The 13,578-nt window shown below is 48.4% G+C and overlaps 1 protein-coding gene across 3 annotated transcripts in view; it reads left to right on the forward strand.

The window, feature by feature from the left end:
• Positions 1–89: 89 nt before the first annotated feature.
• Positions 90–13,578, forward strand: part of LOC119953882 (homologous-pairing protein 2 homolog) — a 98,561-nt gene continuing 85,072 nt past the window's right edge. For 2 of the 3 annotated variants that reach the window (XM_038778504.1, XM_038778500.1), the window contains exon 1: positions 91–238. In XM_038778504.1, coding sequence (XP_038634432.1) covers positions 176–238 — 63 coding nt within the window. In that variant the 5' untranslated portion in view covers positions 91–175. Of the gene's footprint in view, positions 239–678; positions 806–13,578 lie in introns of all 3 variants that reach the window. The other variant, XM_038778501.1, reaches the window with a different exon arrangement.

The following is a 13,578-nucleotide window of genomic DNA, read 5'->3' on the forward strand; positions in this document are numbered from 1 at the left end:
ATCTTTTAATACATACCCTCCGAGAGTAGTAGACTAAATATCTGAAAACTGTTCAATCTTTAGTAATGCTTTCTTCATGGCTATATTTAGGTTCCGTTACTATCAAAATGTGTGTGCATACAGCTACTCTTTTGTCTGGTGGGACTGGGAACGTTGGGAGAGAGAAATTGACTGGATGGCATTGAGTGGCATTAATCTGCCGTTGGCATTTACTGGTCAAGAAGCCATATGGCAAATGGTAAGGAATTCCTGCAAATTTTAAATATATTTAGAATAATAGACAATTAAGCACAATTTCTAACCTAATTTGTAACCTAATTGAGGACTTTGTAAGATTATTTTCCTTTGCAACAAATAATGTAAACGCAACTGAAACTTTCATATCTTTTAGCTTGCTAATAAAATTGTATTTTATATAATTTGTAATTAAGTTAAGTTGGTAGATTTCAGTGTTTTCTTGATGTTTTCAAAAGTATTTGATGGTCTCCGCACAATCTCTGATCTTCTGAGCAGCTGAAGCCTTGAGCCTGTTCCATGGACCGGGTCAGCTCCCCTGAACTTTTTTCATCTTTGTTAATTTTCCCTAATACCTAAATATTTGTCTAGCTGAAATCTAAAAGTTTATCCATCTCTCTTTTAACCCTGCCCTGTGACTTTTCATTTCTGCTTTCTCCACAGGCCAGATATGATAGAATGCCATGAACTTTGGTTATCTCCTTACGAGCATTCTGCTGTAACCTCTCTATTCCAGATGCAACTCTTTTTATAAAGAAGTTAGTGGCACAGCATCATAGGAACATAGGATGTAAGAGTAGTCCATTCTGCACTTCATGCTTCTCTGCCACCCTATAAGATGATGGCTGGTCTAATTGTGGCCTCAACTCCCCTTTCCTATCTGCCCCCATCCCTCATAACACTTCACCATCAACTATCAATCTAACTGCACCTTGAATAAATTCAAGCATCCAGGCTCCGCTGCTTTCAAGAAAAGAAAATCCTTCCCATCTCTGTCTTAAATGGGAGACCCCTTATTTTTAACTGTGTCCCCTATTTCCCCACTTCAATAAAGAGAGAGGGCGAGACTTCAGTAAAGAGCACGGAGAGAGAGAGGATGAGGCTTCAATAAAGAGCGCGGAGAGAGAGGGGGCGAGACTTCAGTAAAGAGCGCAGAGAGAGAGAGGGCAAGACTTCAATAAGGAGCGCGGAGAAAGAGAGGGCGAGACTTCAATAAAGAGCGCAGAGAGAGAGGGCGAGACTTCAATAAAGAGCGCAGAGAGAGAGGGCGAGACTTCAATAAAGAGTGCAGAGAGAGAGGTCGAGATTTCAGTAAAGAGCGCAGAGAGAGAGAGGGCGAGACTTCAATAAAGAGCGCGGAGAAAGAGAGGGCGAGACTTCAGTAAAGAGTGCAGAGAGTGAGAGAGGGCGAGACTTCAGTAAAGAGCGCAGAGAGAGAGAGAGAGGGCGAGACTTCAATAAAGAGCGCGGAGAAAGAGAGGGCGAGACTTCAGTAAGGAGTGCAGAGAGAGAGATCGAGACTTCAGTAAAGAGCGCAGAGAGAGAGAGGGCGAGACTTCAATAAAGAGCACAGAGAGAAAGGGCGAGACTTCAATAAAGAGTGCAGAGAGTGAGAGAGGGCGAGACTTCAGTAAAGAGCGCAGAGAGAGAGAGGGCGAGGCTTCAATAAAGAGCGCGGAGAGAGAGGGGGCGACACTTCAGTAAGGAGCGCAGAGAGAGAGAGGGCGAGACTTCAATAAAGAGCGCGGAGAAAGAGAGGGCGAGGCTTCAATAAAGAGCGCAGAGAGAGAGGGCGTGACTTCAATAAAGAGTGCAGAGAGAGAGGTCGAGACTCCAGTAAAGAGCGCACAGAGAGAGAGAGGGCGAGACTTCAATAAAGAGCGCGGAGAAAGAGAGGGCGAGACTTCAGTAAAGAGCGCAGAGAGAGAGAGAGGGCGAAACTTCAGTAAAGAGCACAGAGAGAGAGGGCGAGACTTCAATAAAGAGCGCAGAGAGAGAGAGGGCGAGACGTCAGTAAAGAGCACAGAGAGAGAGAGGGCGAGACTTCAATAAAGAGCGTGGAGAGAGACGGCGAGACTTCAATAAAGAGCGCGGAGAAAGAGAGGGCGAGACTTCAATAAAGAGCGTGGAGAGAGCGAGACTTGAGTAAAGAGCACAGAGGGAGCGAGGGCGAGACTTCAGTAAAGAGCGCAGAGAGAGAGAGGGCGATACTTCAGTAAAGAGCACAGAGAGAGAGGGCGATACTTCAATAAAGAGCGCAGAGAGAGAGAGAGGGCGAGACGTCAGTAAAGAGCACAGAGAGAGGGCGAGACTTCAATAAAGAGCGCGGAGAGAGAGACGACGAGACTTCAATAAAGAGCGCGGAGAAAGAGAGGGCGAGACTTCAATAAAGAGCGCAGAGAGAGAGGTCGAGACTTCAGTAAAGAGCGCAGAGAGAGAGAGGGCAAGAATTCAGTAAAGAGTGCAGAGAGAGAGAGGGCGAGAATTCAGTAAAGAGTGCAGAGAGAGAGAGGGCGAGGCTTCAATAAAGAGCGCGGAGAGAGAGAGAGGGTGAGACGTCAGTAAAGAGCACAGAGAAAGAGTAGGCGAGACTTCAATAAAGAGCGTGGAGAGAGAGCGAGACTTCAGTAAACAGCGCAGAGAGAGAGAGGGCGAGGCTTCAAGAAAGAGCGCGGAGAGAGAGGGAGCGAGACTTCAGTAAAGAGCGCAGAGAGAGAGAGAGGGCGAGACTTCAATAAGGAGCGCGGAGAAAGAGAGGGCGAGACTTCAGTAAAGAGTGCAGAGAGAGAGGTCGAGACTCCAGTAAAGAGCGCAGAGAGAGAGAGGGCGAGACTTCAATAAAGAGCGCGGAGAAAGAGAGGGCGAGACTTCAGTAAAGAGCGCAGAGAGAGAGAGAGGGCGAGACTTCAGTAAAGAGCGCGGAGAAAGAGAGGGCGAGACTTCAATAAAGAGCGCGGAGAAAGAGAGGGCTAGACTTCAATAAAGAGCACGGAGAGAGAGAGGGCGAGACTTCAGTAAAGAGCAGAGAGAGAGAGGGCGAGACTTCACTAAAGAGCGCAGAGAGAGAGAGGGCGAGACTTCAGTAAAGAGCAGAGAGAGAGAGGGCGAGACTTCAATAAAGAGCGCAGAGAGAGAGAGAGGGCGAGACGTCAGTAAAGAGCACAGAGAGAGAGAGGGCGAGACTTCAATAAAGAGCGCAGAGAGAGAGACGGCGAGACTTCAATAAAGAGCGCAGAGAAAGAGAGGGCGAGACTTCAATAAAGAGCGCAGAGCGAGAGAGGGCGAGACTTCAGTAAAGAGCACAGAGAGAGAGGGCGAGACTTCAATAAAGAGCGCAGAGAGAGACAGAGGGCGAGACTTCAATAAAGAGCGCGGAGAGAGAGACGACGAGACTTCAATAATGAGCGTGGAGAAAGAGAGGGCGAGACTTCAATAAAGAGCGCAGAGAGAGAGGTCGAGACTTCAGTAAAGAGCGTGGAGAGAGAGAGAGAGCGAGACTTCAGTAAAGAGCGCAGAGAGAGAGAGGGCGAGACTTCAGTAAAGAGTGCAGAGAGAGTGAGGGCGAGGCTTCAATAAAGAGTGCAGAGAGGGAGAGGGCGAGACTTCAGTAAAGAGCGCGGAGAAAGAGAGGGCGAGACTTCAATAAAGAGTGCAGAGAGTGAGAGAGGGCGAAACTTAAGTATAGAGCGCAGAGATAGAAAGGGCGAGACTTCAATAAAGAGTGCAGAGAGTGAGAGAGGGCGAGTCTTCAGTAAAGAGCGCAGAGAGAGAGAGGGCGAGGCTTCAATAAGGAGCGCGGAGAGAGAGGGAGCGAGACTTCAGTAAAGAGCGCAGAGAGAGAGAGGGCGAGAGTTCAATAAAGAGCGCGGAGAAAGAGAGGGCGAGACTTCAATAAAGAGCGCAGAGAGAGAGGGCGCGACTTCAATAAAGAGTGCAGAGAGAGAGGTCGAGACTCCAGTAAAGAGCGCAGAGAGAGAGAGGGCGAGACTTCAATAAAGAGCGCGGAGAAAGAGAGGGCGAGACTTCAGTAAAGAGCGCAGAGAGAGAGAGAGGGCGAGACTACAGTAAAGAGCACAGAGAGAAAGGGCGAGACTTCAATAAAGAGTGCAGAGAGTGAGAGAGGGCGAGACTTCAGTAAAGAGCGCAGAGAGAGAGAGGGCGAGGCTTCAATAAAGAGCGCGGAGAGAGAGGGAGCGAGACTTCAGTAAAGAGCGCAGAGAGAGAGAGGGCGAGACTTCAATAAAGAGCGCGGAGAGAGAGAGGTCGAGACTCCAGTAAAGAGCGCAGAGAGAGAGAGGGCGAGACTTCAATAAAGAGCGCGGAGAAAGAGAGGGCGAGACTTCAATAAAGAGCGTGGAGAGAGAGCGAGACTTCATTAAAGAGCGCAGAGAGAGAGAGGGCGAGGCTTCAAGAAAGAACGCGGAGAGAGAGGGGGCGAGCTTCAGTAAAGAGCGCAGAGAGAGGGCGAGACTTCAATAAAGAGCACGGAGAGAGAGAGGGCGAGACTTCAGTAAAGAGCAGAGAGAGAGGGCGAGACTTCAATAAAGAGCGTGGAGAGAGAGCGAGACTTCATTAAAGAGCGCAGAGAGAGAGAGGGCGAGGCTTCAAGAAAGAGCGCGGAGAGAGAGGGGGCGAGCTTCAGTAAAGAGCGCAGAGAGAGAGAGGGCAAGACTTCAATAAGGAGCGCGGAGAAAGAGAGGGCGAGACTTCAATAAAGAGCGCAGAGAGAGAGAAGGTGAGGCTTCAAGAAAGAGCACGGAGAGAGAGGGGGCGAGACTTCAGTAAAGAGCGCAGAGAGAGAGAGGGCGAGACTTCAATAAGGAGCGCGGAGAAAGAGAGTCCGAGACTTCAATAAAGAGCGCAGAGAGAGAGGGCGAGACTTCAATAAAGAGTGCAGAGAGGGAGGTCGAGACTTCAGTAAAGAGCGCAGGGAGAGAGAGGGCGCGACTTCAATCAAGAGCGCGGAGAAAGAGATGGCGAGACTTCAGTAAAGAGCGCAGAGAGAGAGAGAGGGCGAGACGTAAGTAAAGAGCGGAGAGAGAGAGAGGGTGAGGCTTCAATAAAGAGCGCGGAGAGAGAGAGGCCGAGACTTCAATAAAGAGCGCGGAGAAAGAGAGGGCGAGACTTCAATAAGAGCACGGAGAGAGAGAGGGTGAGACTTCAGTAAAGAGCTGAGAGAGAGAGAGGGCGAGACTTCAATAAAGAGCGCAGAGAGAGAGAGGGCGAGACTTCAGTAAAGAGCAGAGAGAGAGAGGGAGGGCGAGACTTCAATAAAGAGCGCAGAGAGAGAGGGCAAGATGTCAGTAAAAAGCACAGAGAGAGAGAGGGCGAGACTTCAATAAATAGCGCGGAGAAAGAGAAGATGAGACTTCAATAAAGAGCGTGGAGAGAGAGCGAGACTTCAGTAAAGAGCACAGAGAGAGAGAGGGCGAGACTTCAGTAAAGAGCGCGGAGAAAGAGAGGGCGAGACTTCAATAAAAAGCACGGAGAGAGAGAGGGCGAGACATCAGTAAAGAGCGCAGAGAGGGCGAGCCATCAGTAAAGAGCGCAGAGAGAGAGGGCGAGACATCAGTAAAGAGCGCGGAGAGAGAGAGGGCGAGACTTCAATAAAGAGCGCAGAGAGAGAGGTCGAGACTTCAGTAGCGAGCGCAGAGAGAGAGAGGGCGAGACGTCAGTAAAGAGCGTGGAGAGAGAGCGAGACTTCAGTAAAGAGCGCAGAGAGAGAGGGCGAGACTTCAGTAAAGAGCGCACAGAGAGAGAGGGCGAGACTTCAATAAAGAGCGCGGAGAAAGAGAGGGCGAGACTTCAATAAAGAGCGCAGAGAGAGACAACGAGACTTCAGTAAAGAGCGCAGAGAGAGAGGGCGAGACGTCACTAAAGAGCACGGAGAGAGAGGGCGAGACGTCAGTAAAAAGCGCAGAGAGAGAGAGAGGGCGAGACTTCAGTAAAGAGCACGGAGAGAGAGAGATAGGACGAGACTTCAGTAAAGAGCGCAGAGAGAGAGAGGGCGAGACTTCAATAAAGAGCGCAGAGAGAGAGAGGGTGAGACTTCAGTAAAGAGCGCGGAGAGAGAGGGCGAGACTTCAATAAAGAGCGCGGAGAAAGAGAGGACGAGACTTCAATAAAGAGCGCAGAGAGAGAGTTGATGAGACTTCAGTAAAGAGCGCGGAGAGAGAGGGCGAGACTTCAATAAAGAGCGCAGAGAGAGAGTGGACGAGACTTCAGTAAAGAGCGCAAAGAGAGGGCGAGACGTCAGTAAAGAGCGTGGAGAGAGAGCGAGACTTCAGTAAAGAGCGCAGAGAGAGAGGGCGAGACTTCAGTAAAGAGCGCAGAGAGAGAGAGGGCGAGACTTCAATAAAGAGCGCGGAGAAAGAGAGGGCGAGACTTCAATAAAGAGCGCAGAGAGAGACAACGAGACTTCAGTAAAGAGCGCAGAGAGAGAGGGCGAGACGTCACTAAAGAGCACGGAGAGAGAGGGCGAGACGTCAGTAAAAAGCGCAGAGCGAGAGAGGGGGCGAGACTTCAGTAAAGAGCACGGAGAGAGAGAGATAGGACGAGACTTCAGTAAAGAGCGCAGAGAGAGAGAGGGCGAGACTTCAATAAAGAGCGCAGAGAGAGAGAGGGTGAGACTTCAGTAAAGAGCGCGGAGAGAGAGGGCGAGACTTCAATAAAGAGCGCGGAGAAAGAGAGGACGAGACTTCAATAAAGAGCGCAGAGAGAGAGTTGATGAGACTTCAGTAAAGAGCGCGGAGAGAGAGGGCGAGACTTCAATAAAGAGCGCGGAGAAAGAGAGGGCGAGACTTCAATAAAGAGCGCAGAGAGAGAGTGGACGAGACTTCAGTAAAGAGCGCAAAGAGAGGGCGAGACGTCAGTAAAGAGCGCGGAGAGAGAGAGCGAGACTTCAGTAAAGAGTGCAGAGAGAGAGGGCGAGACTTCAGTAAAGGGTGCAGAGAGACAGGGTTAGGGTTAGGGACACCGCTATCGGGTAAGGCAGCTGTTTGTTTCAAAATTGAGAAAAAAACCCGGTAAAGTGACGTCAAACGAAACTGTGACACGATTGGTTGAAAGGCAGACTGGGCTAAATTTGAATATCTGTGGAATTACTAATTTAAATACTACTTTTGATTTGGCTCAGATTACTATTTTTAAATTGATTTGGATTAGTATTTTTAAAATTTTAAAAATTTGACTTAAATAACTTTTGGGTTGATTTAAATTACTATTTTTAAGTTGATTTAAATAACCTTTTTAATTTCAATTAAATAACTTTTTAATTTGTTGTCAGATCAAGTGGGATAAATACTCAGTCTAATTAAATAGTAGACGGGGATTCGATTTAATCTGACACCTAAACATCTTCCTAAAATTTAATTTCAAAGGTTTAATTTAAAGGAATAAATCAAGGCGTGGTCTGCTCCTCTTGCTCCATGTGGCAGGCTTGGGACAGTTCCAGTCCCCAGGCTCAGCATGTGTGCATGTAGTGTCTCCAGTTACAGCTTCTGGAAGCTCAAGGTTCAGAGCTGGAGCGGCGGCTGGAGACACTGGAGCGAGTCGAAGAGTATCGTGGATAACATGTATAGAGAGGTGGTCACACCTCAGACTCCGCAGGTAGGAAGGGAATGGGTGACCACCAGGCAGAGCAAGAGAGCGAGGCAGGTAGTGCAGGAATCTCCTGTGGCCATTCCCCTGCAGAACAGATATACTGTTTTGGATACATTGAGGGGAATGGCCTCTCAGGGGAAAACAGCAGCAGCCAAACCCGTGGCACCACGGTTGATTCTGCTGCAGAGGGAAAGAGTAATAAGTGTGACAGTGCAATAGTTATAGGGGATTCAATAGTAAGGGAAATAGACAGGCATTTCTGTGGCCGCAAATGAGACTCCAGGATGGTATGTTGCCTCCCTGGTGCTAGGGTCAGGGATGTCTCGGAGCGGGTACAGGAAATTCTGGAGGGGGAGGGTGAACTGCCAGTGGTAAAAAAAAAGGATGAGGTCCAAAAGGCAGAATACAGGGAGCTAGGAAGGAAGTTAAGAATCAGACCTCAAAGATAGTGATCTCAGGATTACTACCGGTGCCACGTGCTAGTCAGCGTAGAAATGACAGGATAAATCGGGATGAATACGTTGCTGAAGAGATGGTGGGCAGGCTGGAACTGATGTCCGAGGGGGGCTATTTGCCAGAGCGGTTGGGGAGGGTTTAAACTAAAATGCCAGGGGGATGGGAATCTACGCAAGGAGTCAGAGAAAGGGGAGCAAGGACAAGGAGCAAGGGGAGGCAAAAGGTAGAAAAGTGAATAAGAAAAGTGATAGGTGGAGAAACCAGGGACAAAATTCAAACAGGTCAGTAGAGAAAAATATTGGGAGAAAGACGAGCATTGTGAAAAAGAGAAACTTAAAGGCTCTGTCTTAATGCACGGAGCATTTGCAATAAAGTGGATGAATGAATCGCGCAGATAGATATAAATGGGTATAATATAATTGGGATTACGGAGACATGGCTGCAAGGTGAACAGGGATGGGAACTGAATGTACCAGGGTTCTCCGTATTTAGGAAGGACAGGCATAAAAGAAAATGTGGTGGCGTGGCACTGCTGGTTAAAGAAGAAATTAACACAATAGTGAGAAAGGATATTAGCTCTGACAATGTGGAATCTGTATGGGTAGAGTTGAGAAATACCAAGGGACAAAAAACATTATTGGGTGTCATATATAGACCTCTAAACTGCACTGGTGAGGTTGGGAATGGCATTAAACAAGAAATTAGTGATGAATGTAATAAGGGAATATCGGTTATCATGGTGATTTTAATCTTCACATAGATTGGGCAAATCAAATTAGCCACAAAGCCATAGAGGAAGAATTCCTGGAGTCTATACGGGATGGTTTTCTTGACCATATGTGGAGGAACCAACTAGAGAGCAGGCCAACTTAGACTGGGTACTGTGTAATGAGAGGGAATTATTGCCAATCTGGCTGTACGAGACCCAAATAACAAAGAAAAGTACAGCACAGGAACAGGGCCTTCGGCCCTCCAAGCCTGTGCCGACCATGCTGCCCGTCTAAACTAAAATCTTCTACACTTCCTGGGTCCGTATCCCTCTATTCCCATCCTATTCATGTATTTGTCAAGATGCCCCTTGAATGTCACTATCGTCCCTGTTTCCATCACCTCCGGCAGCGAATTCCAGGCACCCACTACCCTCTGTGTAAAAAAAAACTTGCCTCGTACATCTCCTCTAAACCTTGCCCCTCGCACCTTAAACCTATGCCCCCTAGTAATTGGCCCTCTACTCTGGGAAAAAGCCTCTGACTATCCACTCTGTCTATGCCCCTCATAATTTTGTAGACCACTATGAGGTCACCCCTCAACCTCCGTCGTTCCAGTGCGAACAAACTGAGTTTATTCAATCACTCCTCATACCTAATCCCCCTTGGGGATGAGTGACCATAACATGATAGAATTTTTTTTATCAAGATGGAGAGAGAAGTAGTTGATTCTGAGACTCGGGTGCTGAATCTTAATAAAGGGAACTATGAGGATATGAGGCGTGAGTTGGCCTTGATATATTGGGGAGAGTTACTTAGGGATGACAGTGGATAGACAATGGCAAACATTCAAGGAACACATGGAGGAACTGCAGCAATTGTTCATTCCTGTCTGGCACAAAAGCAAAGGGGGTAAGAGGGCCAATCCATGGCTCACAAAGGAAATTAGAAATAGTATCCGATCCAAGGAAGAAGCATACAGACTGGCCAAGAAAAATAATAGATCTGAGGATTGGGAGCAGTTTAGAATTCAGCAAAGAAGGACGAAGGGATTGATTAAGAAGGAGAAAGTACAGTACGAAAGGAGACTTGCAGGGAACATAAAGATTGACGCTAAGAGTTTCTACAGATATGTGAAGAGAAAGAGATTGGTAAAGAGAAATGCAGGCCCACTGCAAACAGGAACAGGGGAATGCGTAATAAGGGACAAAGAAATGGCTGAGCAATTAAATACATACTTTGGTTCTGTCTTCACAAATGAGGACACAAATCAGGGGCGGCATTCTCCCCTACCTGGCGGGACGGGGAGTCCCGGCGTAGTGGAGTGGCGCCAACCACTCCGGCATCGGGCCTCCCCAAAGGTGCGGATAGAGTATGAGGGTAAACTTGCTCAGAATATAAAAACAGACAGTAAAAGTATTTACAAATATATGAAACAAAAAAGAGTGGCTAAGGTTAATATTGGTCCTTTAGAGGATGAGGAGGGAGTTTTAATAATGGGAAATGAGGAAATGGCTCAGGAACTGAACAGGTTTTTTGGGTCGGTCTTCACAGTGGGAGACACAAATAACATGCCAGCGACTGATAGAAATGAGGCTATGACAGGTGAGGACCTTGAGAGGATTGTTATCACTAAGGAGGTAGTGATGGGCAAGCTAATGGGGCTAAAGGTAGACAAGTCTCCTGGCCCTGATGGAATGCATCCCAGAGTGCTAAAAGAGATGGCTAGGGAAATTGCAGATGCACTAATGATGATTTACCAAAATTCACTAGACTCTGGGGTGGTCCCGGTGGATTGGAAATTAGCAAACGTGACACCACTGTTTAAAAAAGGAGGTAGGAAATTTTAGGCCAGTGAGCTTAACTTCGGTAGTAGGGAAGATACTGGAATCTATCATCAAAGAAGAAATAGCAAAGCATCTGGATAGAAATTGTCCCATTGGGCAGACGCAGCATGGGTTCATGAAGGGCAGGTCGTGCCTAACTAATTTAGTAGAATTTTTTGAGGACATTACCAGTGCAGTAGATAACGGGGAGCCAATGGATGTGGTATATCTGGATTTCCAGAAAGCCTTTGACAAGGTGCCACACAAAAGGTTGCTGCACAAGATAAAGATGCATGGCATTAAGGGTAAAGTAGTAGCATGGATAGAGGATTGGTTAATTAATAGAAAGCAAAGAGTGGGGATTAATGGGTGTTTCTCTGGTTGGCAATCAGTAGCTAGTGGTGTCCCTCAGGGATCCGTGTTGGGCCCACAATTGTTCACAATTGTATAAGGTGTTAGTGCGGCCACACCTGGAGTATTGTGTTCAGTTTTGGTCTCCTTTACTTGAGAAAGGACGTACTGGCGCTGGAGGGTGTGCAGAGGAGATTCACTAGGTTAATCCCAGAGCTGAAGGGGTTGGATTATGAGGAGAGGTTGAGTAGACTGGGACTGTACTCGTTGGAATTTAGAAGGATGAGGGGGGATCTTATAGAAACATTTAAAATTATGAAGGGAATAGATAGGATAGATGCGGGCAGGTTGTTTCCACTGGCGGGTGAAAGCAGAACTAGGGGGCATAGCCTCAAAATAAGGGGAAGCAGATTTAGAACTGAGTTTAGGAGGAACTTCTTCACCCAAAGGGTTGTGAACCTATCGAATTCCTTGCCCAGTGAAGCAGTTGAGGCTCCTTCATTACATGTTTTTAAGGTAAAGATAGATAGTTTTTTGAAGAATAAAGGGATTAAGGGTTATGGTGTTCGGGCCGGAATGTGGAGCTGAGTCCATAAAAGATCAGCCATGATCTAATTGAATGGCGGAGCAGGCTCGAGGGGCCAGATGGCCTACTCCTGCTCCTAGTTCTTATGTTCTTTGGGGGCTAGGCCCACTCCGGAGCGGTTGGCACCACGACGACTGGCGCCAAAACCGGCACCAGCGGCCTTTCAGGCCTGTCGCCGGGGCTGGCCGAAAGGCCTTCGCAGGTTCGCGCATGCACTGGTGGTGACGCAGCATCAGCTGCCGCTGACATCACCACCGGCGCATACGCGCTGGGGGATTCTCTTCCGCTTCCGCCATGGCGGAGGCCGTGGCGGCGGCGGGGGAGAAAGAGTGCCCCCACGGCACTGGCCTGCCCACGGATCGGTGCGCCCTGATTGCGGGCCTGGCCAACATGGGGGCACCCCCCCGGGGTCCTGGGGGGGCGCGGGGCGATCGGACCCCGGGGGCCTGCTCGCACGCTGATCCCGCCACCACCAGATGTGGTTCAAACCTCGGCGGCGGGAGAGGCCTCCCAGCGGCGGGACTTTGGCCCATCGCGTACCAGAGAATCGCCGCAGGGGCCTCGCCGATCGGCGCAGACGCCACAACGATCGGCGGGGCGTGATTCCCGGGTGGCGGAGAATCTCTGATACGGCGGGGGCGAGATTTTCGGCGGCCCCAGGCGATTCTCCGACCCTGCTGGGGGTCTGAGAATTTCGCCCCAGATCCCAGAAATGTTGGAGAATGAAAGGTTTAGTGGAGGGAAGAACTGAGGGAGATCAACATTACTGGAGAAATGGTGCTGGGAAACTGATGGGATTGAAAGTGGATAAATACCCACAGTCTGAGAATCTGTATCCCAGAGTGCATAAGGAGGTGGCTCTGGAAATAGTGGATGCATTGGTGATCATCTTCCGGGATTCTATAGACTTTGGAACTGTCCCTGCTGATTGGAGGGTAGCTCACGTCACAGCGATATTCAAAAAGGGAGGTAGAGAGAAAGCAAGGAATTATAGAACAGTAAGTCTAACATCGGTAGTCAGAGAGGCATGGAAAATTTCTGTCAACAGCTCTGCAATATGCTCCCTTGCCCCTCTCAGCAATCTAGGATGTGTCCCATCTGGGCCTGGCGACTTCTCTATCTGAAGTCCTGCAAGCCTTTTTAGCACCTTTTTTTTATCACATTTCTGTTCAGTTACTCAACACCCACATTTTCAACTGGGCTATCGTCACCATCTTCTAATTTGGTAAAGACAGAAGCAAAGTACTAATTTAGTATCACTGCCATACCCTCCGCTTCAGTAAGCAGTTTACCCTGCTTTTCCCTTATGGGCCCCACTTCATCCTTAACTAATCTTTTACAATTAATATGCTTGAAGAACATTTTGCTATTTGTTTGAGCACAGCCTGCAATCTTTTCATCATGCTTCCTCTTAGCCTTCCTTATTCCAGCCGTAGCCTCTCTTCTGCATTTGAGATAGTCGTAGAATTATGGAATTCCTACAGCACAGAAGGAGGCCATTCAACCTACCAGGCCCACTCCCCCCCCCCCCCCACCGTATCCACATAACCCCACCTAACATTCCTGACATGAAGGGGCAATTTTATCATTTTTAAATTTTATTTATTTTTTTAAATTTAGAGTACCCAATTCATTTTTTCCAATTAAGGGGCAATTTAGCATGGCCAATTCACCTACTCTGCACATCTTTTGGGTTGTGGGGGCGAGACCCACGCAAACACGGGAAGAATGTGCAAACTCCACACGGACAGTGACCCAGAGCCAGGATCGAACCTGGGACCTCGGCGCCGTGAGGCAACAGGGCTAACCCACTGCGCCACCGTGCTGCCCGGCAATTTTATCATGGTCAGTCAACCGAACCGGCACACTTTGGACTGTGGGAGGAAGTCGAAGCACCCGGTTTTGACCACTCACATAGAGATTTTTTTTTTAAAAAGCTGCAGAATGTGGCCCGTCACACCTAATCCACTGGAAGTCATTCAAAACTTGGAATGGGGTCTGAGGTGAAAGGTGTAATACTCTACCTGATTTCTAT

The sequence above is a fragment of the Scyliorhinus canicula genome, chromosome 19 (genome assembly GCF_902713615.1).
Source record: "Scyliorhinus canicula chromosome 19, sScyCan1.1, whole genome shotgun sequence".
Lineage (NCBI taxonomy): Eukaryota > Metazoa > Chordata > Chondrichthyes > Carcharhiniformes > Scyliorhinidae > Scyliorhinus > Scyliorhinus canicula.